The 23,266-nt window shown below is 52.4% G+C and overlaps 2 protein-coding genes across 3 annotated transcripts in view; both read left to right on the forward strand.

Moving 5' to 3' along the window:
• The first annotated feature begins 805 nt into the window (after positions 1 to 805).
• On the forward strand, positions 806 to 6,184 carry FAM32A (family with sequence similarity 32 member A). The gene is made up of 4 exons (XM_026500419.4): positions 806 to 927; positions 1,047 to 1,188; positions 4,696 to 4,749; positions 5,051 to 6,184. Exons 1-4 carry the CDS (start codon positions 854 to 856, stop codon positions 5,117 to 5,119), a joined length of 339 nt encoding a protein of 112 aa, XP_026356204.1. The 5' UTR covers positions 806 to 853; the 3' UTR covers positions 5,120 to 6,184.
• Positions 6,185 to 8,733: 2,549 nt separating this feature from the next.
• AP1M1 (adaptor related protein complex 1 subunit mu 1) overlaps positions 8,734 to 23,266 on the forward strand; it is a 29,123-nt gene continuing 14,590 nt past the window's right edge. Inside the window, exons 1-5 of one of the 2 annotated variants that reach the window (XM_026500420.4) lie at positions 8,734 to 8,941; positions 14,665 to 14,821; positions 16,854 to 16,921; positions 18,541 to 18,671; positions 19,426 to 19,573. In XM_026500420.4, the coding sequence (XP_026356205.1) occupies positions 8,900 to 8,941; positions 14,665 to 14,821; positions 16,854 to 16,921; positions 18,541 to 18,671; positions 19,426 to 19,573 (546 nt within the window). In that variant the 5' untranslated portion in view covers positions 8,734 to 8,899. The remainder of the gene's footprint in view (positions 8,942 to 14,664; positions 14,822 to 16,853; positions 16,922 to 18,540; positions 18,672 to 19,425; positions 19,574 to 23,266) is intronic. The other variant, XM_026500421.4, reaches the window with a different exon arrangement.

A 23,266-nucleotide genomic window follows, 5' to 3' on the forward strand; every position in this document is an offset into this window, starting at 1 on the left:
TTTCAAATGCAATTGACACGTATTTCACGTAATACCATTAGTCACCAAAACCTGGAAAAAGTACTGATTAGGTTTACAAATTTAGGTTATCTGTTCAACTCTCAGGGGTGCCTGGCTGCCTCAGTCAGTGGAACATATGACTCCTATCTTGGGGTTGGGAGTGCAAGCCCTAAGGTGGGTGTAGAGATTACTTAAAAATAAAACCTTAAAAACAAAACAATTCTCAAAATACAGCAATAAAAGACAACAGAACATTCAAGTGCACACAAACACTCAAGAGAACACTGCGTTTTAGGAAATGGGGATTTTGGGGCACCTGGGTGGCTCAGTCGGTTGCACATCCGACTCTCAATTCCAACTCAGGTCACGATCTTGGGGTCTTCATGGAGCCCCACCTTGGGCTCCCCGCTAAGTGTGAAGTCAGCTTGAGACTCTCTCTCCCTCTGCCCCTTCCTCCACTAGCCATTAGCATGTGCTATCGCTCTCTCAAATAAATAAATCGAAAGAAGAAAAGAAAAAAGAGAGAGAAAAGAGAGAAGAGGAAGGGAGGGAGGGAAGATATGGTGGAATCTCTCAAAGGAGCTTCGCTGATCCATGGAGCCCAAGCCTGGAGAAACCCAAAGTGGGCGTCAAGCCGGAAGTGCGGCAGGAGACTGGATGCAAAAGAGGAGTTCCAGTCCGACGCTCCAGGCACCACCTATAACCGGAAAGGGTGGTCCAGAGCCAGATGCCGAGAGCGCAGGCGCAGCTCCTAGCTCAACCAATCAAGACGAAGTGAGGCGGGCATTCCGACGTAACTGATGTACTCAAACAGGAAGTGTGGCAGTTTACCTACCGAACTGCAAGGGGCATCATGGCTGCCTACGAGCAGGTTCAAAAGGGGCCCCTGAAATTAAAAGGCGTTGCAGAGCTCGGCGTCACCAAGCGGTGAGTCCCCGAAAGCACCGCAAAGGCTTGTCTTCTGCCCCCTTAAGCCTCTTCTAGAGTCCCCGAACTCTTGCTCCCTGATGCTCCCTCACCTTCTCTCCCCGCTTCTCCCCTCCCAGGAAGAAGAAAAAGAAGGACAAAGACAAGGCGAAACTCCTGGAAGCGATGGGAACGAGCAAAAAGAACGAGGAGGAGAAGCGGCGCGGCCTGGACAAGCGAACCCCGGCCCAGGCGGCCTTCGAAAAGATGCAGGAGAAGCGGGTAAGGCAGATGGGGAAGCTGGGGATACCCCGCGCAGCAGGTCTGGGTCTCCGGAAGTGGATGGAGAGGCAGGGCCGGGCGACTTGAAATTGGGGTCAGCCCCGGGTCTCTCGGAGGGATGGTGAGCGGTCAGAGAGATCTCGATTCCGGGATGATGCTACGTGGGTGAGGAAGAGTCCACGGTTGGGGGAGATCCGAGGACAGGAAGCTCCTCTGGCCAGAGTGGATGGCAGAGGAGAAAGCCTGGGCTGGCGTTGAAAGGCCAGAGCTGGGGACCGGATTTGGATTCCAGCGCAGTTTCTCGGTTGCCCAGTGACAACGGGGCTAATGACTTATCTTCTTTCTGCCTCAGTTTACTTATCTCTAGGGATCAGGATAGTGCTTTCTTCTAAAAGGGATGGGAACTTTAGATAAAGTCATGCAGATAAAGCATTTGGCACTCGGTCTGGCATAAAGTCAGTGCTCAATTGATGTTAGTTCTTGATATTAAATGGTCATGCACCCGGCTATAAGTTTCCATAGTCTGTTTCCATGATGACTTTGTTTAGCAGATTCAAATAAGTTGTATCTGTATCCTACATCCATTCCCAAGAAGACATTTGGCAGTGGTTAAGGACATTTCTGTTAGTTAAAACTTCAGGGTGTGCTGGTGGGGGTGGGGAGTAGTGCTACTGACATCTAATGGGATCAGGCCAGGGATGTTGCTCAACATTCTACAGTAATCAAGACAGCACCCCCCCCCCCCCCCGGCAAATGATCTGGCCCAAAATGTCAAGTGTCTAGGCTGAGAAACTCTAACCCTGATCTGGGTGATTTGTCCAGTAACATCAGGAAGAGTTAACTCATCACTCTCAAGCTTAATTGAGTCATTAAAAAAAAAAAAAAAAAAAAAAAGGTGAGACTTACTGGCTTCAACAAGACCATCCAGGGTTCCATTCTGTCTCTACCGCATCTTGGTGGTGGTGTAACTCTGGGCAGGTTGGTTAACCTCCCTTGCCTCTTTCTTCGCCTGTAGAGTGGGGCTGAAGTCCCTACCTAACAGATTTGTGGTGAGAATTTAACAAGTGAATGCACGTAAGTTCCTTCTCTGAGGTTATAGTCCCAGGCTGCGCTGGGATGTTACTCCTGGAGTGGAAGTGGGATAGGGGAGAGTACCCATCAGGCGACTAATAACAGTGGCTCAGAATAGGACAGTGATAGTGGAAGCAATGGAAGGTATCAGGGTTGGGATTGATTTTGGAGCAAGAACAGCAGGATTAGTTGATGAATTGGGTGTGGACTGGGAAATGAGGAATGACCAAGATTTTTGGTGGGAGATGCTGGGTAAATGAAGATGCTATTTACTGCAGTAGGAAGGACAGCAGATAGAGCAGACTTCTAAAGCGGGGCGTCAAGACCTTGGCTTTAGAGAACGCTTGAATGTTTGAATGGCTATTAGAAGTTCAAATGGAGAATTTTTGTGAATAGTTTGGTATCTGAATCCACAGTTTGGAGGAGAGGTCTGGGCCTCTCCTGCAAACGTTCTGGGATTGCTGTGGGACTGGATGAGAGCCTCTGATGAGGCACAGTGATAGAGATGAGGTCTAGGATCTGAAATTGCAAAGGGAAGGATCACAGGAAGGAGGACAACCAGGAAAGTGTGCCCTTAGGAGCTGAGTGGAGAAAGCGTTTTAAGAAGGAAGAAGTGATCGACAGTGTCATGCTGCCAAGGGGTCTTGTGGGGTGAGTACCAAGAGCCCTTAATTGGCTTTTGGAATGAGGGGGAAGAGAGGCTGATTAGAGGGGATCCAAGGGAGGACAAGGAAAAGCAGAGGTGGAGACAAGATGCAGAAATCACTTTTGGGAGATCTATCGAGAGGAACAGAAATGAACCTGTAGCTGGAGGGTGGTGGAAGGTCAAGGGGGTTTTTTTTGTTGTTGCTATTGAAAACTGGAAGTACTGCTGTGGGTTTTGTTTTGAACCAGGAGAGACACGGGGGAAAGTGTGGGCAAAGGTAGGCGGAATTGGGAAATATGGATTCCCTTGTGGAAGGGTGTTTGATTGAGCACAGAGAGCACGAAGGCTGGACAGTTCTTAGAAGAAGGGCCCATGGAGCAGGGACCCAGCCTGAAGGGTTAGGGCTTGGCATCTCCAGCCCCATCACCCACTCTGCAGGCTGGTCCTCATTTTTGTTTGTGAAGTGGGGGTGGTGACAGCACCCAAGACACCCTGTGAACTTGATACATGGAGGGGGGAGAGGGGAGGCAGAGCCCTACCAAGTGCTTGGCATTGGTGGCAGCTGGTCAAGTCAGTGTGGCCTCTTGTGAGGAGGCACAGGCCTCCCAGGGGCTCACAGCAGCAGGAAGAGAGGCAGGGATGGGAAGGCAGGGTCAGCCGGGTGGGAGCCAGCTGGAGGCAGAGGAAGATAGAGCAGCAAATGAGATGAGGGACAGCGAGGAGCAGCCAGGTGGTGGCTGACAGATGGGCTAACCCACCTGTGGGTTGACTTGGCTTACCTGGATAGTTCTCCTGTTTGCCTCACTTGGAGTCTGTGCAGTCAGATGGCAGCTGGGGTTGGAGGCCCAACTGAGCTAGGACGTCCAAGACAGCTTCACCATCACATGTCTGATGCCTTCTTGCTCCTCCCCGTGGCCTCTCTCCCCAAGTGTCATCTCATTCTCCAGGTCCTTTCTTTCCAGTAAGGTCATCAGACTTCCTGCATAGTTCTAGCTTCCAAGAACACAAAGCCAAAGGCTGCCGGGTCTTATGGCTTCAGCCCAACACTGGCACTGCATTCTGTTAAGTAAACTGAGTCACAGGGCTAGCCCAGAGTCATTGTGGCAGAGAACTGCACTAGGGCACCAATACCAGGCAGCATGGGTCATGGCGGGGAGGGGGCGTCAAGGTCTGCCATAGTCACCCAGTCAGTAAACGTAGAGCCGAGTGCAGCCCCAGGTTCGTCTGGCTCTGCGTCCTGTGCTCTTAGCTTACTAGGTCCCGTCCGGTGTTGGGAATGAAGAGTGGGGCACGTCATGGTGGGGCAGGATACACATGCCACAGTCGCACTCATCAGGGTGATGTGGATCTCGGAGCCCTCGTGGCACTGGGTCACCAGCACCTACTCCCTTGAGCTCCTACGATGTGTTGGGCCCTTTGCCTTCTTCATTTTTCATCCTTCTTCAAACCCCATCTGAAATTTCTTCTGCAAAATGGGGATGCAGTCTGTTGCCCAGGGATGCAGGAAGCACACATACAGCTCCCAGCAGTCTACTCACGTCAGGCCTAGTACATTCCTTGCCACTCTGACCGAAGGGCAGCTGGCCTGCGGTCCTGGTGGGACATGTTGTGGCCAGGCGTCCCTGTCGGACCAGCCTGAGTAGAGTTAAGGGGGGACAAGATATATACCCTGAGACCTCCAGCCGTGCTGGGTGTAAGAGCAAGCTGGTGGGGGCTTCTGTCTTCCACCCCATGCTGGCCTGGGCTGTGTCAAGTGTGTGAACTCACCTCCATTTCTCTCCTCTCTTCAGCAAATGGAAAGGATCCTGAAGAAAGCATCCAAAACCCACAAGCAGAGAGTGGAGGTAACTTACATGCCCAGTGGGGAAGACCAGGCTATGTCGGGCCCCAGCTGGGCCCAGAGGCTAGGAGCCTGGCAGAGGGAGCCCCTGGAGTGTTGGGGTGGGGAGTGGGGTACCCAACAGAAGTGATACCTCCCCAGGGTCATTTAAAGATAAGCCCAGGGTTCAGGGCCGGGTGGCTTTGAGAGGAGGGGGCCCATGGAGGAGAGGCAAGATGTGGAGAAGTGGGAGTGGGCAGTGCCACACAATCCTGGTGCCCTGTCTGAGACTGTGCTGATGTGGGTTTTCTTCTCGGCTTTCCCAGGACTTCAACAGACACCTGGACACCCTCACGGAGCACTACGACATTCCCAAAGTCAGCTGGACGAAGTAGCCTCCCCATCCAGGGTACGGAGTGGCATCAAGAAGTGGAAGGCAAAGTTGGGGCTCTGTTTGGTGCCTTTGGTATTTTCTAGAAACATTCTTTTACACATACTTTTGCATCTTCTGCTGAGACAAGTGCTTTCCAAAGCAGTGTGCCCTCTTTCTGGAACTGGATTAAAGTAAGACTGTCCTTTTACTCTATTTTGGTTGGTCAGTAGCGTAGAAGATAAACCTTTTAAGTCTGGGCTGGACATTTTTGCAAGTTTATCCAGAGATTAAGGATCTCTGTGTGTCACAGAAAAGTGTCTTTACCCCCAAGTTGCATCTAACTCTGATAGTCCACCAGCTCTCTTGCCCTGGATAAAACAAGATAAGGAGCTAATGCCGGCACGGCCTGCAACTTGCAGACCCCACAGGGCCCTGCGTGAGCTGTCCTCCCAGGTTCCCTCTAGCTTGGGGCGTAGGCTGTTCCTTCCAGAGCCTAGGGAAGCCACTTTACCTTCATGGACTTCAGAAGGCCTCCCTAGCCACCTGGTGTGAGACAATGCAGCCTGGAAAGCGGATGGAATGCCCTCCTGGTCCCTGTCTGAGCCTGTGGCCAGCATGCAGCCTCTTCCTCTAGTGTCTCCATTCCAGACATGTCAAGAGGGTGTTGCCGTGGCAGACGTCGCTAATCAAGCACGGCATCCCTTTCTAATGGAACCCCAACACAGCTGGCCTCACTACCCTCAACCTTAGGCTCTAAGCATCCCCTGGGTTTATTCAGAGTTGGCACATACCATGTAGCCCACTTGGTCTTTCTGGCCTAAGGACACGTCAGGGGTGACGGGACCTGGGCAGAGCCCAGCACAGACAGTGCAGTCAAAGGGGAGGACCCAGGTCTTGGTGCTGGAGAGCCGTGATCTCTGAGGACCTACGTGTACCTACCTGCTGCGGCTCAAGCTGCATGTACTACTGGGAGGAAGACTCTGTGGACCTAGGTAGGGACAGAATAGCAAAGTCAAAAGAGAAAAAGCAAGTATTGGGTTTGGGGCTGTCACCTGTGCACAAAATAAAGGAAAAAATAGTTATTAAACAGAAGTCTGAGTGTCTTCATCCGTTATAAGCGGTTTGATTATCACTAGAAACGCTGCTTTTGGATTTATTGCACATGTGGAATGTGCATACTGCAAAGTGACCATTCACCCTCAACTTGGAAGAAATTAGGTGACGTGTTTTTCCACCTGTGGCTTGCAGCCCCCCTGAGAGCCCACTCATTCATTAGTAGTGGCTCTTTGGGGCAGGTTCCCCCACTGCCTAGCGAAAAGGCCCTTGGAGGTCTTTTCCATCCATGAGCCAGCAGCTGGGGTTTGTGAGCCTGATGGGAGCTGTGAAAAGCCATCGTCGGTATGCTGGAAGTTACATACTCCATCTCTCTGCCTACCCAGTCTAAAGCCAAATGACTTAAAACAGCAGGGTTTCTCTTCTGTGGGTCGACTGCTGGGCTGGATGGTTCTATGCCATGTGGTGCAGTTCACTTGTGTAGCTGTGTTGGCTTGCCTGTGGCCAGAAAGTCTAAGGTGGCAGCTACTCCTTCAGAATCTCTGTGTGGTCTATTCCATTGGCCAACACAAGCCACGTTGCCAAACCCAGTCAGGGAGAGAACTCCACGGGCACAGACACCGGGAGATGTGGTTGATTCAGGCCATCACTGTTAAGTCTACCACAACATTTCTTGAACCCTTGTGGATGTTAGACTCTTCTGGGAGCATTAAGAACCACTGATGCTGCCTAGGGTGGGGTTCAGTCACTGAGATGTTTCAGGGCTTCTCAGGTAACCCTAATAGGCAGCAAAGTTTGAGAAACCCTGGTCTACCACAATGGGTCTGGTCTTTTCTGAGATGGTGCAGAGGTCAAATCTGGCTTGTACATTAAGTGTTAATGCCGGGGGTAGGGGGCGTCTGGGTGGCTCAGCCATTAAGCGTCTGCCTTCGGCTCAGCTCATGATCCCGGGGTCCTGGATCAAGCCCCGCATCAGGCTCCCTGCTCGGCAGGAAGCCTGCTTCTCCCTCTCACACTCCCCTTGCTTGTGTTCCCTCTCTTGCTGTCTCTGTCAAATAAATAAATAAAAATCTTAAAAAAAAAAAAAAGCCAAGTATGGTGACTTGAATCCCCCCACACACATGGAGAAAGGAGGGTACGAGTAATTTATGTAAACAGTGTTTACTGTGATGTTGCTCTTGGCACTTGGGAGTCTTGTTTCTTCAGAAGACTTTTGTCCAATCTGTTCCTCCCAGCTCTGCCCCCCATGCTGATTTTAAACATCTAAATATTGCCTAGAGCAAGCCTGAAAGGAAATGCTCCGTAATGAGAGGGGTCACTTCTTCTGGGTCGTTATTTATTTTTTTGGTCTTACACTTTTTGGCATTTCTGTAGGGTTTTTTTTTTTTAGTGAAGTGTATAATTTTGTAATTTTCAAAAGACATGTCTTCCTAAAACGTTGAAATGTTTTTGGCAAACTATGAGGCTACGTATAATAGCATACTGTACAAGACAATTGTCAAAAACTGTCTCCCAGATGTTTGTTGCTGTGTTTTTTTTTTTTTTTAAGATTTATTTATTTAACAGCACAAGCAGGGGGAGCAGTAGGCAGAAGCAGAGGCAGAGGGAGAAGCAGGCACCCCGCCAAGCAAGGAGCCCTACATGGAGCTCAATTCCAGGATCCGAGGATCATGACCTGAGCTGAAGGCAGACGCCCAACCGACTGAGCCACTTAAGTACCTCTCCAGATGTTTTGTGAAAGAATGCTTCCAGCCCAGGAGTTACTTAGTAGTCTTTAAATATTCCAGTTTTCTCCTCTGGAATTTCTTGGAATTCATCTCTATCCTAAGCAGAGGATATATTGCAAAATCCATCTTTCAAAACCCCAAAGGAAAAAGGAGGGAAGATCAAAAGTCAGAGGCAGGCAGCCTGAGTGAATGGTCCTGATGCTGCAGGGTTGGGGTCCCCAGAGCACTGTGATGGTTCACTAGGACAAAATGCAGGCATTTCTCCACAGCCTGAGTGTTCATAAAAGCAATGAGATACTCGATTGATCAGGGGTCACAATTTGCATCACCCACTGCGGTCATTAACTACAGAAATGAGAGAAGTGCTTTTCACCAAGGTTTGGTAGGGCGTGGTTTTCAGATCATTCCAGGCAATAAACAGGCACTGACGAATGTTGACACTGACAGGTGACAAGTAGTGACTTGTTGGTAAGACTTGATTGCCGTTCAGAGAGTTTGGCCTCTTTCCAAGTAACCACCACCTTCCCCTTCCCCTGCAAAGCGTATCACAATTGGTAACTATATTTGTTCTAAGGCCTCCCCACCAGACTGTGAGTTTCATGGGACTGGGCCCAAGGTGGGTTCCACCACCGGTCTATCAATCTCACTTGGCCCACGGAGGCGGGGCGGGGTTTCCAGCTGCCCTGGCCTCCTGGCCCCGCCTGGCAGCTGGAAAGTGCCCAGCTTCAGTTGGCCCCGCCCGGCCCCGCTCGGCCCCGCCCCTGCGGGCCTTACTTCCGGGATGCTTGAGGCAGGAGCGGGGAAATAAGGTCACATCGGGCGTACTGAGCCTGCGCGCACTCTGCCTCGCGCCTGCGCCTTTCTGGCAGCCCCTCCCCGACCGGACATAACGGTCCGCGCGCGGCTCCCCGGACCGGAAGTGGAGGCGAACTGTCGCGGGGCGCGCCCGGCCTTGCTCAACGCCCGGCAGTCCCTGCCGCCGCCGCCGCCCTCGGCAGCTGCCGAGGCTTCCCGCAGCCGTCATGTCAGCCAGCGCCGTCTACGTGCTGGACCTAAAGGGCAAGGTACATGTGGCTCTCCACCCTCCCAGTTGCCAGGCAACCGGTGGGGCCTCGCCCCCCTGGGGGGACCCACCTTGTTGCTAGGTAACCCGCCAATGGGACCCACCCTAGTCTTAGGCAAGGAGGCTGGTGGACCTCACCTGAGGGCCGCACCCTGTTGCTAGGTAACTGGGCGGGGGCTTCGATTCGGGAGCCCCGCCCTGTTACTAGGTAACACAGCTGCACGGCCCTCTCCCACTGTGGGTCGGGTGCTCAAGCCTCTGTGGGGACATCGGGGAACCCGAGGCAGCGGGGAGGGCGGGCCGCAGCCGGCTTCGAAGCCAGGACTGGCGCTCAGGGGCTGTGCGACCCTTGGTCAGAGGTGGTGAGGCGTGTCGGGGACAGTGTGCCCTCGGTCCAGTCCCGCCCTCTTTATCCGACGATTTCTCTTTGCAAGTCCCTGCATGAATTTCTCAACGTTCGGCGTGACACCGAGTTACAGGATTAAGTCAAATGGGTGGTGGGAGGGCCATTTTACAGAGGGAGAAACTGAGGCACAGAGAGGCGCACAACCTGCCCAAGGTCACACCAGCCACAGAACGTTATGTCTAGGAGTTAGCTAATATTTGGGGAGCACCTACTGAGTGCCCTGCGTGGTGCTTAGTCTTGGGCTGCCTTTGGTAAGCAAAATCAGAGTCCTTCTGGAGCTCAGTGTGGTGGGAGAAAGGGACACTGATCTCAGAAAGCACAAATCAATGTCAGTTGCCATGATGAAGCAGTGAGGATGTAATAGGAGACTATGCCTGGGCTGGGGGTCAGGGAGGGCTTCCGGGAGGGAGTGACAAATCTGGCTGAGACCTGAAGGGAAGATATGCATATGACTAGGACCCAGGTGCCTTTCCCAGGGGGTGCTGGGAAAACTTAAAGGAGGGATCTCAAAGCCTTTCCAGGTGGGCTGCTGCCTTCCCCCAAGTCTGTCCTGGCTAGAAGGCAAGTGAGTATTGGCCTCTAGCATGTGGAAGTAACAGGGACAGTACCAGCAATGCTAAACAGGATCACTGGAAGATAGGTGGGCCTTGGGCCAAGGGGGGCAGGCAGGAGTTAGCTCAGAAGCAGTGTTATATGCAAATAATGAATCATGGAACATTACATCAAAACTAAGGATATACTGTATGGCAACTAACATAACATAATAAAAATTATTATAATAAAAAAAGAAATGAAAGAAATGGAAACTACAAAAAAAGAAGCAGTGGGGAGTGAAGAGGTGAAGTGGCTATCCCTTCCTGCCCTCCTCCCAGAGTACCCCGCTGTAGCACTTTCCGAGAGTCCCTTGAGTGGGTCGCCTGCCCTGGGTGCCACCCAAAGTCAACAGCTAGTGAGGCCCAGTTCTGGACTCCCTTCCCCAGCCCTCAGGCAAGGGAAAACACAGGGCACACCAGGGGCTGGATGGGTGCAGTGTTCCTAGAGTCTTTGTAGCACGTATCTTTCTTCCACACTGTCCCCTGTGTCCCCAGGGTTCCCAAAGGCTGCTTTATCTCAGATCTCTCATTCCTTCAGCAGACATTTAATGAGCACCTACATGCACCAAGCCTGGTGCTGACTATCTCATCATGACTGCATTTAGGGCTAAGTTCAAAACCCATCTCTGCTGCTCAGCTGTGTGACCGCAGGCGAGTACCTTCTCCTCTCTGAGCCTTGTTTTCCTCACTGCTCACGCAGGCTCGTTATGGTGTTACTGTGCAAACTTTCTGAGCGGACGTTTGAGACAGGCTAGCACCACCCATGGCCTCGAGGTCTAGCAGGGGAAGCACAGGGAAGCTGATGGAGCCCATCTAGGTAGCTTGCAAGGGCATGGACACAGCCCCAGGTAATATAGATGCTAACCTCAGCTTTGGCTGCAGAAGGAGAAGTAGTTACAGAAGGCTTCCTGGAGGAGGGAGGTGCCAGAGCTGGAACCAAGTGACCGTCAGGTGGACAAGGAGGCATCGCAGTTGGCCTGAGGGGTCCGGGGCAGCCGGCTGGGGCTGGTGAGCTAGAAGCCCTGGGTAATGCTGGAGCCTGGAGGATGGCACCAGCACAGCCATGGGTGGTTGAGGACGTCCAGATGGGAATGAGGAACAGAGGGGACCATTGTGATCCCAAGAAGGAGAAGCCACCAGAGGCAATTGTAGCCTGGAAGGAGCATGACCAGACCTGCCCTTCAGGAAGCTCTCAGGACAGTCATGGTCTGGCCTCCTGTCCTCAGCAACCATCGTTCTGTTTATTACTCCATTCCCCATAGACCTCAGGTTTTAAAAGGACCTTTTGTGCACACTGTATTTAATAAAAAGTAAGGTAATGGCACGTTAAGAAATTCATGACCACACGTCTGTCTGCCAGCCAGAACCTCTGATCACCAAGGAAACCAGCATGGCCACATTTAGCTGCTAGAAAGCCCTCCATGGATACTTCTTTGCCCTCCATGGATACTTCTTTGCCTTTATCTATCTTTCTCTACAGCTTCTGACACCAATACCACCGTCCTCAGTGGGCTCCCATTGGCCTCTGTATTGCTGCTTCCTCTTGTTTTGCCCATTTCTGTCATCATCTTTTGGCCCCTCCCCTTGGATGTTGACTCCTCCTGCTCAGGCCTAGGCATCCCACCTGCGCTGTCCCTCTCCTTGGACAGGCTTTGATTCATGTCCTTGTGCCAGGGACTCAAGTTTGTACCACAGTGCAGAGTACTTATCTGGAGATCCATTGTTCTCTGGGACACCTCGGAGGTCCCACAGCCACCACAAACCTGGCATTTCCCAAAATGAATTTGCTGCCACCCCAGACCTGCTCTCTCTCCCCATCTCAATGAGTGACACCATCATCCATGGGACTGCCCTTATTGGAGACCTGGGCATTATCCTGGCCTCCTATCTCCTCACCCCCATGTTCACTCCACAGACATTCACTGAGCACCCACTGGGGTCAGGTTCTATTGTGGGTGCTGGGACATAGTCGTGAACAAGATGGCAGTGATCACTGTTCTCAGGGACTGTTAGACTCTGGAAGAAGGGACAGACCATAAAAAAGGATAGAAATTATAGTGCAGCAGTGTTGGGGGCAGTGAAGGAAAAGTGGAGTTAGGGTAGGGAGGGGCAGAATATGATCTCTCTGGTAGGGCAAGCAAGGAAGACTTCTTGGAGGAGGTGCCATCTGAAGTGAGGCTTGAGAAATTAGAAGAGGCCAGGGCATTCTGGGCAGAGGGAACTGCAAGTATGAAGGCCTTGAGACAGGAATAGATGTGGATGGCTCAGAGAGGGGTTAGGGGACCAGGATGGCTGGAATGGAGGGACCTAGGGGTGGGGAAGTGGGGGTGGGGACAAGATGGACAGAGAGATATTGGTGGGGCCATGAAGAGTCAGTTTGCCATGGGGTTCAACTTGCAGTTTGTTTTCAGCATGAGGGGAGACTGGGGTAGACAGCAATTTCAGCAGGGAGAATCCCAGTTTGAGCTCTGCTTAAGAAGACCCCTCTTGCTTTTTTGTGGGGAAGGACTTGTGGGGGTCAAGAACAACCTTAGGGGTAGAGGTTTTAACCTCCCTTCGATCTGTCCTGTCTCCTGCCTTTGTCCTCTCATCTGGGACCTGCAGCCCAAGCTCTGAGGCTGTCCTCACTCCACCTAACCAGTGTATCTAGGTCCCACCATGGGCTGCACCCCTGACTCTACCCCGTGGCTTCAGCCACCCTGGTCCCTTTGCGTCTATCCCCCCGTCCCCTCAGACCTCAGTTTGAAGGTCACACCGTTGGGAGGCTCTCAGTTCCTCCTAAGCAGGTGTCCTAGTGCAGGACTCTGTTTTGTCACCTCTGTGTCCCCAGGCCCAGCATGGCATATGGTAGAGGGCCACACAGCGCCTGCTTGTTGGATGAGCGGGCCTCTTTGCAGCCCTGGTGATGAAGGTGAGCAAGATAAGTTGCTCCCTGCTCTTTCCTTTGAGCATTCTGGGGGCTTTGGGACTCCCTGCCAGCAGCAGCCCCCAAAATTGTATACTAGGGGAAGAAGATGGGCCTTGGGAAGCCCAGGAAAGCAATGTTTAGGGAGTGGAAGGGGCTGTGCAGGGGGTGAGAACTGGTTAGAATCCGGACTCCCCTTTGCTGGCTGTGTGACTGCGGGCCGGTGGCGCCAGCTTTCTGGACATCACGGTGCGTCTCGGTAACAGTAACAGTCCCGCCTCGTGGTAGGGCCGGTGTATATTCCCAGCGAGGCGGGTCTGAGGGGGCGCACAGGAGTCCCTTAGCCCGGGTCTGGCCCACGTGCCCATGAGCTCACCTGCTGAGTGCTGCGTCCCTAAGGCCTTCTGGACCTCAGAACGAAGAGGGCACAGACCAGGAAAGGGACACTAGGAAAGGGGTTCTCGTCTTGACTCTCTCTTTCTCTGCTGCTCTCTCTGTCCTGGCTTGAAACAACAAAGAGAGTGAATGGTGTGGAACTAGGGGCTCTGAGGCCGGCGCCCTGCGGGGCCCGTCTCAGCGCGGCCTTGAGGCCTGCAGCTGCCATCCTCCTGGGCTTGTGGGAGCGGCCGCAGCACACGGCAAGCGATTGCTGCCCGTACGTGGCCTGGCCTGGCCTGGGGCTGCCTCTTGCACACGCTCCCAGAGCGCCCGTCTCAGCTAGAGCCTCACGCGGCCTGGCAGAACCACGGACTCCTCCTCGTCCCTTCAGCGAGGGGTAACGTACGCAGACCAGACTGCATTTGTTTGATGAGTTCCATCATTGTGTGAACCCAGGAAGCCGGATGCACACACTCCATCACCCCCATCCCCGAGGCTTCCACCCCTTGGGTCCAGCCCGTCCCCGGGCCGCCCCTGGCAAAACCACTCCTGAGGGCTCTGTGCACGTGGAATCCCATGGGACGGGCTATGCTATCCGTTGTCTGGCTGCTCACCTGGCCCGGGGGTCCTGAGAGTCCCTCGTGCGGCCGCCCGTGTCGGTGGTCATTCCTGCTCGTGGTTGAGGAGCCTTCTGGGCTGCGGGTGGGCACAGTTCTTATTTCCGCTCACCTGTTGGAGGACATTGGCACTCCCTCCAGCCGGACCTGTTGACAATAGTGCTGCAGTGAATATGGGTCTTTGTGTGGATGTACAGTTTGGTTTCTCTTGGGTAAATATCTAAAAGAGGAATGGCTGGGTCCGAAGCTAGGTTTACCTGTGTGAGAGCCTGCCAGACTTTGTGCTTGTCCCATGGTAAGTCCCGGGGAGCAGCGGACAGGGGTTCCAGATGCTGCATGTCCTAACCCACGGACTATGAAAGGGCAAGAAAGAAGAAGCCGCCCTAGGAGGGGCTCCTCCTTAGGCCCCAGGGGTGTTCTAGTGGACGTGAACTCTCAGCAGTGTCCCCTGAATGGGCACCCTGACACAGGCAGAAGAGCGGGGTGCGTTAGCATGGGAAAAGCTCTGGAAAGGTCTGCAGCAAGAGCCTACAGGGTGTTGTTTTAACCTGGCATCTCCCGGTTGACTCAGTCCTAGACCGTTGCCCCATATTCCCCTCTCCTGCAAAGCAGCCGGTTGGCCCCTGCGGAGTTCCCTTTGGGGGAATGCTCTCCTTGAGGAGTGCCCTAGGCCACAGAGATCGGCCTGGCATGGCGTCTCTGATGGACAGGGGTGTGACTAGGGCCCCTGCAGCGAGGGCGCTTGGCGTTCTCCCCTCCCCACCCCAGGCCCCTGGTCTGTGGGGCTCACAATGAAAGCGGCGCTCCTCCCCCACCCCTGCCCAGGTGCTCATCTGCCGGAATTACCGCGGTGACGTGGACATGTCGGAGGTGGAGCACTTCATGCCCATCCTGATGGAGAAGGAGGAGGAAGGGATGCTGTCGCCCATCCTGGCCCACGGGGGAGTCCGCTTCATGTGGATCAAGCACAACAATCTGTATCGTATCCCTTTGCGGGGGAGCCCCAGGGGCCTCCCGCGTGCGCGCACACACAGGCACACGCGGGCAACCTGGAGCTGCCAGTACCCAGCCTCGCCTGGCCGGGGGCTGCCTCACGCACACGCTCCCGGACCGCCCGCGGCCTGAGGAGAGGAGCAGGGAGCACACAGGAGCAAGTGCGATCGTTGCTAGGAGAGGAGAGGGTATGGCAGGGGACCTCATCTAGTCTGGGGATCCAGGAAGGCTTCCCTGAGGAGGTAACATCCAGAGACCTCAGGAAGACCAAGTGTCCACTCTCCAGAGCAGTCGTAGGCAGACACCAGAAGCGATAGGGCCCGGCAAAGGCTCTGCAGAGGGAAAGAGGCTCATTCTGGAAGCTGCAGTAGGGGTGGCTAGAGCACTGGAGAGGGGGCGTGTGGTGGGAGTGAGGTCCAGGTGGTCAGCAACACTGAGCGGTCTCCTAGGATGTCACCTGTCATGGGAAGGCCTTGGAGGATTTTAGGCAGAGGGGTGACAAAAAGTCAGATTTGCATTTTCTGAATGTTTCTGGCTGCTGAGCAGAGGCCAGACTGCGGGGAACAGGAGCGGATGTGGGGAGGGGGCGAGGAGGCTGGGGTCAGAGTCTGCATGTTAATGCGCCCATCCCTTATGCCTTGTGTGCACATTACAGCATGGGTGCTGGCCTGTGACTCTCGTCTGGCTCCCTGAGGTCCAGCTCCTGCAGCCTGTTTCTCCTTCCCCCTCTCTCTGGAGGGCCTGGGGGGCAGCTCTGCGGAGTACCACGGGTGGCCTGTAACCCAGGAGTTAGCCGTCTGTGAAGCCACCCTGGGTCTGGGCGGTGGCTGCCCAGGTGTGGAGGTGGCGGTGGTGTGAGCTCAGCAGGAGCTGTCTGACCAGTTTCCAGTTGGGCCCCGGTTTCACGTGTGGGCAGCCAGGGAGGAGACAGCAATGTCTGGGTGCTGCTGCCCAACACCCACTTCCTGCTCCCTAGTTCCAGTGTTGGGTGACAGTTCCAGCAGGGCCCAGGCTTGAGGGCCTATGGTCCCTCCTTAGAAAGCTCCTGAAGGGCATGTGGTCCCAGGCTGGAGGACAGAGGCCAGCACTCCTTTGACCGGCCCAGCATCCATTTCCTGGGCCCCCGCTCTAGGCAGGAAGTGAGATGAACAGGGGCCCTGCCATCCCTTTTGGCTGGAGCTCCCGGCTCAGCCCCAGGGGCCAGGTGGCACCGGCGTGTCATGAATGGACACGTCCAGGGCACAGCACGTGGGCCTGCAGTGGGGAACCAGCCTCCCTGAGTGGGTCGAGGCTCGTTAGGGACAGGAACAGAAAGTGTCCAGCACACGCTGGCCCCGTGAGGCAGGGACCCTCCCCTACTGGGAGGGAGAGTCTGTGCCACACACCTCACACGCATCACCTCAGTGAATCCGCTGTCAGGTCCCCATCAAATGAGTAAGAAAATGGGGATTCTATTAAAAAGATTTGCTTTAGGAGCCAAAGCTTGCAGGAAGGGCTCGAGGCAGCGTTTGCCCTGGCTGCTTCCACTGGAGCCTGGCTGGGGAGCCCTGGGCCTCAGGGGGATCACATAAGCCATTGGCTTTGGGGAAGGACCAACTGTGGTTCTACTTTCTGCTCCCAGAATGAGCCATGCTGCCTCCCTCCCCTGACCTGTTCACCCCACCCAGGTGCACCCCCACCACCACCCTGGGCTTTGGCTCTCAGCTCAGTTAATCACCTCCTCAGGGCTTCCTCTCACCCCCAACCCGGCAGCTGGGGTGGGTTCTCTGTGCCCCCTGCTGCCTCTCTGTCATGGAGGACTCCTTCGGGGCTGGGACCATGTCTGGTGACTATGTCTCAGGCCTGGCTCAGACCATAAGCTCAGTGACCCACTGAAGGCCAAGTGAAGGCTCAGGGTTGGGTTGAGGGAGGTTCTGAGCCCAGAGTGGCCTTGGGGGACCTCCCAAGACATGCAGTGAATCGGGGTCTGCAAGGCAGCAGCCCAGGCCTCTGAACACTCCTTAACTGGGGCCGCCATGCAGTGGTTGCCACGTCCAAGAAGAATGCATGTGTGTCGCTGGTGTTCTCCTTCCTTTATAAGGTGGTACAGGTGAGTTGAGCCCGTCGCCCTGGCTCTGCTGTGTGCCTCCGCCCCCACCAGCCACCCGAGGGCTGTAGCATCCCTAGGGAGTTCTGGGGCTAGCACCCCAGGAAATGGGAAGGGGGAACCCCCGTGTGTGGGATTTTATGGCCTTCGTTGACGTGGTGAGGAGGGGAAAGTGAACAAGAGGTGGAGCTCAGGATAGGTCAGTGCGCCCTGACTCCAAGAGGGACAGCCGTGCCCCACAACTGGCTGTGGAAGGGTGGCGGGTGACCAGCTGAGAGTCAGAGCTTAGGGAGGTAGGCTAGCCAGGAGGAGGGCAGAACCAAATTCTGCTCCGAGATGGGGAAGCAGTGAGAACAACACACGCAAAGGCCCTGGGGCAGGAGTGCATGTGGTGTGGTACGGTTAGGGAGCGTCAGGCTGGCCGGTGTGCTCAGGACAGTGTGGGGCTGAGGTCAGCAAGTGGGCGGGGCTGGACTGTGGGGTGGGGGGCACACAGGGTCTAGTGAGGAATTCAGATTCTGTTCCAAGCCTGATGAGAGATGGTGGGGAGCTTTAAGCGGGATACTGACGAGACCTGATGGAGTTGAGATCGGCTGGCTGGCTGCTGAGTGGAGGAAGAGCTTGAAGGCAGTGGGGAGGCCAGTCTTCCAGAGGAGACATGGAGGGGCCGGACTGGGGCCGCGGGGTTGAAGAAAGGGGGGAATCAGCTCCGGGCGGCCTGAGGTGGGCCCAGGAGAGCCGTCGTCCTGCAGGCGGTGCCACGTGCCCCTAGCTCAGGAGCCGCTTGTGCTGCACACTGGGAACGGGGCTGGTCTGGGCGGTGAGGGCATACGGGCAGGAGAGCATGTGCCCCCTGGGGAGCCTGCGTACAGGCTGAGGACTAGGCCTTCGTACGGGAGCAGTGGCACCGTCGCAGGAATGACTTCTGAGTCAAGGCCCAGTGGCTGGTCCTGGAGTGCAGAGGGGCATCAGCAGACCAGAAAGAGGGGAAGGGAGAGGGAGGAAGGCAGGTTCTCCTCCCTGCAGCGTTTGGCATTTCCTTTTTGCCTCAGTGACTTTCCTTCAGGGTTAGTGCTAATGAAACTTTTCTCCCTTCCCTTCTTTGATCCTCTTAATTTTCTGTTGAACTGGGGGAGATGTGTCCATAGCTCAGGGGAATTGGAAAAGTCTGGAAGAACCGCTTGTTCTGTCTCTGGTGGCTCTTGGCCCTCACCTGAGTCACTTGTGACTCAGAGGCAAAGGGTGACAGTTAACAGTGGGGATTAAAGAGAAGCTCAGATGGAGCCCTAAACCTGGGGGGGACTGTCGGGGAGGAGAGGAGAGGGAACCCACGGGGGTGGAGATGTAGGGCTTCTGCCCAGGCCCCCGAGGACGTCTGCACCACCCACAGCCTGCTTCCTGCCTCTCAGGCAGCCAGTGCTGTCTTCCTGCCCACGGTCTCTGCGCCTGAGGCCTTGTCTGTGGCATGTCGCCAAGCCTCGCACAGGGGCAGTTGCAGCTTGTGGGCAAGAGGGTTGTGGGCTCCGGGCTCTGGGGCATAAAGGGCGAGTGGCTTCGTGCAGGTGCTCCCCCTTCCTTGGCCCCGTCTCACCCACCTGCCGCCCCCACGGCCCCCACCACAGGTGTTTTCAGAGTACTTCAAGGAGCTGGAGGAGGAGAGCATCCGTGACAACTTTGTCATCATCTACGAGCTGCTGGACGAGCTCATGGACTTCGGCTACCCTCAGACCACCGACAGCAAGATCCTACAGGAGTGAGTGGGCAGGGCGGGGACCCAGGGCTGGCAACATCACGGCGTTATGTCAGGTGTGGAGTCAGGAGCAAGCGAATGAGCCTTCGCGTTGTGGGCCACCACCCTGTCCCTGGTGTTTGTGGGGTCTTGGGCGGTTGTAGATTCTTGGCCGCTCAGCCTTCCGGCATAGCACGGGCATGTCCCTGGCGCTAGGTGGTGCTCTAAGTGCCTTGTCGTTAGGGAGTCACCTACCTTTTTTTCACTGTCATATATGAGGCTGAAGGAAAAACACATTCTCTGCAGCCCTGCCCTTCGCACGGGGGGCAGGTGGCTCAAGTACCTCTTGTGCACAGGCCCCGTTGCCAGCTCTCGGAGTGAGGGGCGCGGCTCCCCATTTTACATGGCGCAGAGGGACCCTCGGAGAAGCCACGTAACTGGCCTGCATCTCACACCTGTTGTTCCCCAGGTGGTGTCGGGGTCACCAGCTTGCCCCCCATGGGTCAGTACCCTCTGCCCGCCCAGCAGCACAGCAGTTCGCACCCACTCCTTGTTTTCCTCACCAGTGCTGTCTCCTTGCTGCCCCCCAACCCCAAAATGAACGCTCTGCGCTCATTGTAACTTGAGTTTGTTGGGGCTTTTGGGATCTTGTAAGATATTCTTCTATTAAACAGCCCAGGTGAAACCAGAGCCTGCCTTTTCTAGAACCTGCTACAGGGAGGGGCTGTTTGCAAACTGTTGGTGCCCCAGCTCCTTAACTCTGGGTGTGGTCCCACAGGTATATCACTCAGGAAGGCCACAAGCTGGAAACGGGGGCCCCGAGGCCCCCAGCCACCGTCACCAATGCAGTGTCCTGGCGGTCCGAGGGCATCAAGTACCGGAAGAACGAGGTGTTCTTGGACGTCATCGAGTCCGTCAACCTCTTGGTAAGGCTTCCTTTCCTTTCTTTTCTTTTTTTTAGAGAAATTTTGTCTTTTCCGTGATTGAAAGAAAAGCAGCTAGACGGGTAAAGCTAGCAAGGCCCTGAGAGAGGTTTACGTTCTGTGGGATACTGACCGGCAGGATTCAGCTTGGGCGCTCACGCAGCTGCGGAGCCCGTTCTCTCCTCACTGGCTTTGGTTCCCATTGAGAATCAAGGCGGGCTCGTGGCGGTTGTTGCTGTTTAAGGCAGGGTGGAAAGTTAGGGAGCAGAGGCCTCCATACTCAGCAAGACCATCTCACTCAAGATTCATTATTATCCTAACGAGCCCCATTCTATACATGTACAAACACGTGCTGTCTTTCTGTAAAGCCGAGAGCATGAGATGTGTTCTCCTGCAACTTCTTTCATTCCTGTTGTTTGACTGTTTTGTGCACATTTGCTTTTTCCTTTGATTTTATTTTTTAAATTATCACTATATTAAACTGACCTTCTTTTCTGTTAATTTTAGCACATGTACAGATTTTTTGCCCACAGCCATGATCAGGATATGCGTGCCCTCTAAAGCCTCCCTCCTGCTGCCCGTTGCTCGTCCCGTCCATCCGCCTCTCCCCTGGCCAGCGGCCGCTCAGGTCCCCATCACTATCCAGTAGCCCCCCCGCCCCCCCACTCCATGGTTTCTCTTCCCTAGTCAGCCGTGGTCCGGAATCAGATGGTCCTCCTCCTGACTGTTGTCAGGTCAGCAGCAGCCTCGCACTGCAGCACAAGGCCCGTGTCGCTCACCTCACTTCGTGTGATCACATGGGCATTTTGTCCTCCCATCATCACAAGAAGGGTGGGTCCAGTACAGTCCGATGTGTTGAGAGAGAGAGAAACCACATTCACGTACCTTTTCTTACAGTATATTGTTCTAATTGTCCATTTTATTATTAGTTTATTGTTATCTCTCTCTATGCCTCATTTATAAATTAAACTTTATCAGAGATATATATGTATAGGAAGAAACATAGTATTTGGAGGGTTTGGCACTGTCTGTGGCTTCGGGCATCCACTGGGGGTCTTGGAACGTATCTCCTGCAGATAAGGGGGGCTACTCTAGTGTTGTCTTCTTGAGATTGTCCTATGAATGGAATCATACAGTATGTGACCTTCTGAGTCTGGCTTCTTCCACTTAGCATAATGCCTTTGGGATTCACCCAAGTTACTGTGTTTATCAAAAGTTTGTTTCTTCTTATATTTACTTCTATTTATTTTATATCCTGAACCACACCTTGCTTATCCATTCACCGATTGAAGGACTGTTGGGTTGTTTCCAGTGTTGGGCAGTTGTGAACAGCGTTGCTATAAACGTTTCACATACAAGTTTGTGTGTAGACAGAAGTTTTCATTTCTCCAGGGCAAATACCCAGGAGTGGGATTGCTGGGTCACGTGGTAAGTGTATGTTTGACTTTATAAGAAACTGCCGAAGTGGCTGCACCGTCTTTGCCTTTCCACCAGCAGTGGATGAGAGTTCTGGTTGCTCCACGTCCTTGATTGGTGTTTTGATTTTCGCCGTCCTAATTGGTGTGTCATGTTAGCTCATCATGGCTTCAGTTTGTAATTTCCCCAACGGCTAATGATAACCACCTCTTTATGTGCTGCTTTGTCATCCCTATATCGTCGTTGAAGAAGTGCCTTTTCATGTCTTTTGAGTATTTTTAAACTGGGTTGTTTGTTTTCTGATTGTTGGATTTTGGAAGTTCTTTATGTATTCTGGATACAAGTCTCTCATCAGATATGTGATTGGCAGATGTTTTTTTCCCAGTCTGCCCCTTGTCTTTTCATTCTTTCGGTGCCGTGTCTTTCACAGGACAAAAGTTTTTAATTTTGAGAAAGTCCCAATTAGCGATTTTTTGGTCTTTGTGCTTTTGGTGCCGTGTCTGAGAACTCATTGCCAAACCCAAGGTCATATAGGTTTCCTCCCAAATTTCTTCAAAAGGTTTTATAGTTTTATATTTAGATCCGTGATCAATTTTGAGTGAAGTTTTACATAAGGTGTGAGGTTTATATGCAATTTTTTTGCATCTAGAACAGTGTTTTGCAGTTGTTCCAATGTCATTTTTTGAAAAAACTGTCCCTTTTTCCATTGAATTGCTTTTGTATTTTTGTCAAAAAGCAATTGGCCATATTCATGTGAGTCTATTTTGCACCCTCTTCTGTTCCATTGATCTGTCTGTTCATTCGCCCATACCTCACTGTCTTGATAACTGTAACTTTATTAAGTCTGAAAATCAGATTATGTGATCCTGCCAACATTATTCTTTTTCAGAATTGTTTTAGCTATTTAGTTCCTTTGCATAAAATTTTAGAATCGGCTTGTCTATAGCTACAAAAAGATACTCCTGGGATTTTGATTGGTATTTTATTAAATAACTCTATTAATCAGTGTGGGAGAAAATTGATATCTTTAGTACATTAAGTCTCACGGTCCACAAATGCTGTATGTCTCTTTCCATCGTTAGGTCATCTTTGATTTCTTTCATCAACATTTGGTATTTTTTTACCACGTATATGTTTTGTTAGAGTTATACCTAAGTATTTCATATTTTTGAAGGTATTGTAAATTGTATATTTTTATTCTGTTTGCTACAATTCACCTGTGGAACTATCTGAGCTTGGAGATTTCTTTTTCAGAATTTTTTTTTTAAGAGAGAGAGAGGAGGGCCACAGGGAGAGAGAATCTTAAGCAGGCTCCACGCCCAGTGTGGAGCCTGACGCAGGGCTCGATCTCACTACCCTGAGATCATGACTTGGGCCAAAATCAAGAATCGGACCCCTAACCAACCGAGCCACCCAGGCAGCCCTTTTTCAGAATATTTTTAACTACAAATTTCAATCCTGTGATGGTTATAGGATTATTCAGATTTTCTCTTTCATCTTGGGTGAGTTTTGGTCATGTGTTGTGTTTAAGAAACTGGTCCATTTCATCGGAGTCATTGAGTTCACGTGCATAGCGTTGTTTATAGTATTCCCTTATTGTCTCTCTAATGTCTGCAGGGTCTATGCTGATGTCCCCTCTTGCATTCCAGATATTGGCCATTTATGTCATATTTCTTTTTTCTTTGTCTCTTTTGTGAGAGTTTCATCTATTTTATTGATCTTCACCAAGAATTGACTTTTGCTTTCATTGATTTTCTCTGTTGTTTTTCTGTTTTCAATTTCATTGGTTTCTGCTATTAGCACTAGTATTTTCTTCTCTGTGATTTGGGTTTATCTTGCTCTTCTTTTTCTAATTTCTTCAGTTGGACACTGAAGGTGCTGATTTGAAACCTTTCTTCTTTTCTAATATAAATATTTAATACTATTAATGTCTAAGTAATGCTTTAGCTACATCCCATAATTGGTATATTGGATTTTCATTTTTGTTCAGAATATGTTCAAATTTCCCTCGAAACTTCCTTTTTGACCCATGGATTACTTAACAAAAGTGTGTTGTTTAATTTTTAAATGTTTACAGATTTTTCTGTTATCTTATTGTCACTGATTTTTAATTTAATTGCATGATTATCTAAGAATTTTATAATGTCAATTCTTTAAGTTTGTTAAAGTTTATTTTAATGACCCAGAATATGATCTATCTTGGTGAATGTTCCATATGCATTTGAAAAAAATGTATATTTTGCTGTTGTTGGTTGGAGTGTTCTATAAATGCCAATTAAA

The sequence above is a fragment of the Ursus arctos genome, unplaced genomic scaffold (assembly GCF_023065955.2).
Source record: "Ursus arctos isolate Adak ecotype North America unplaced genomic scaffold, UrsArc2.0 scaffold_14, whole genome shotgun sequence".
Taxonomy (NCBI): Eukaryota; Metazoa; Chordata; class Mammalia; order Carnivora; family Ursidae; genus Ursus; species Ursus arctos.

Coding starts and splice junctions, on each gene's coding strand:
- FAM32A (XM_026500419.4), top strand. CDS start 854: ATGGCTGCCTACGAGCAGGTTCAAAAGGGGCCCCTGAAATTAAAAGGC. Junction 928..1,046: donor GAGCTCGGCGTCACCAAGCG/GTGAGTCCCCGA, acceptor CTCCCCTCCCAG/GAAGAAGAAAAAGAAGGACA. Junction 1,189..4,695: donor AAAAGATGCAGGAGAAGCGG/GTAAGGCAGATG, acceptor TCCTCTCTTCAG/CAAATGGAAAGGATCCTGAA.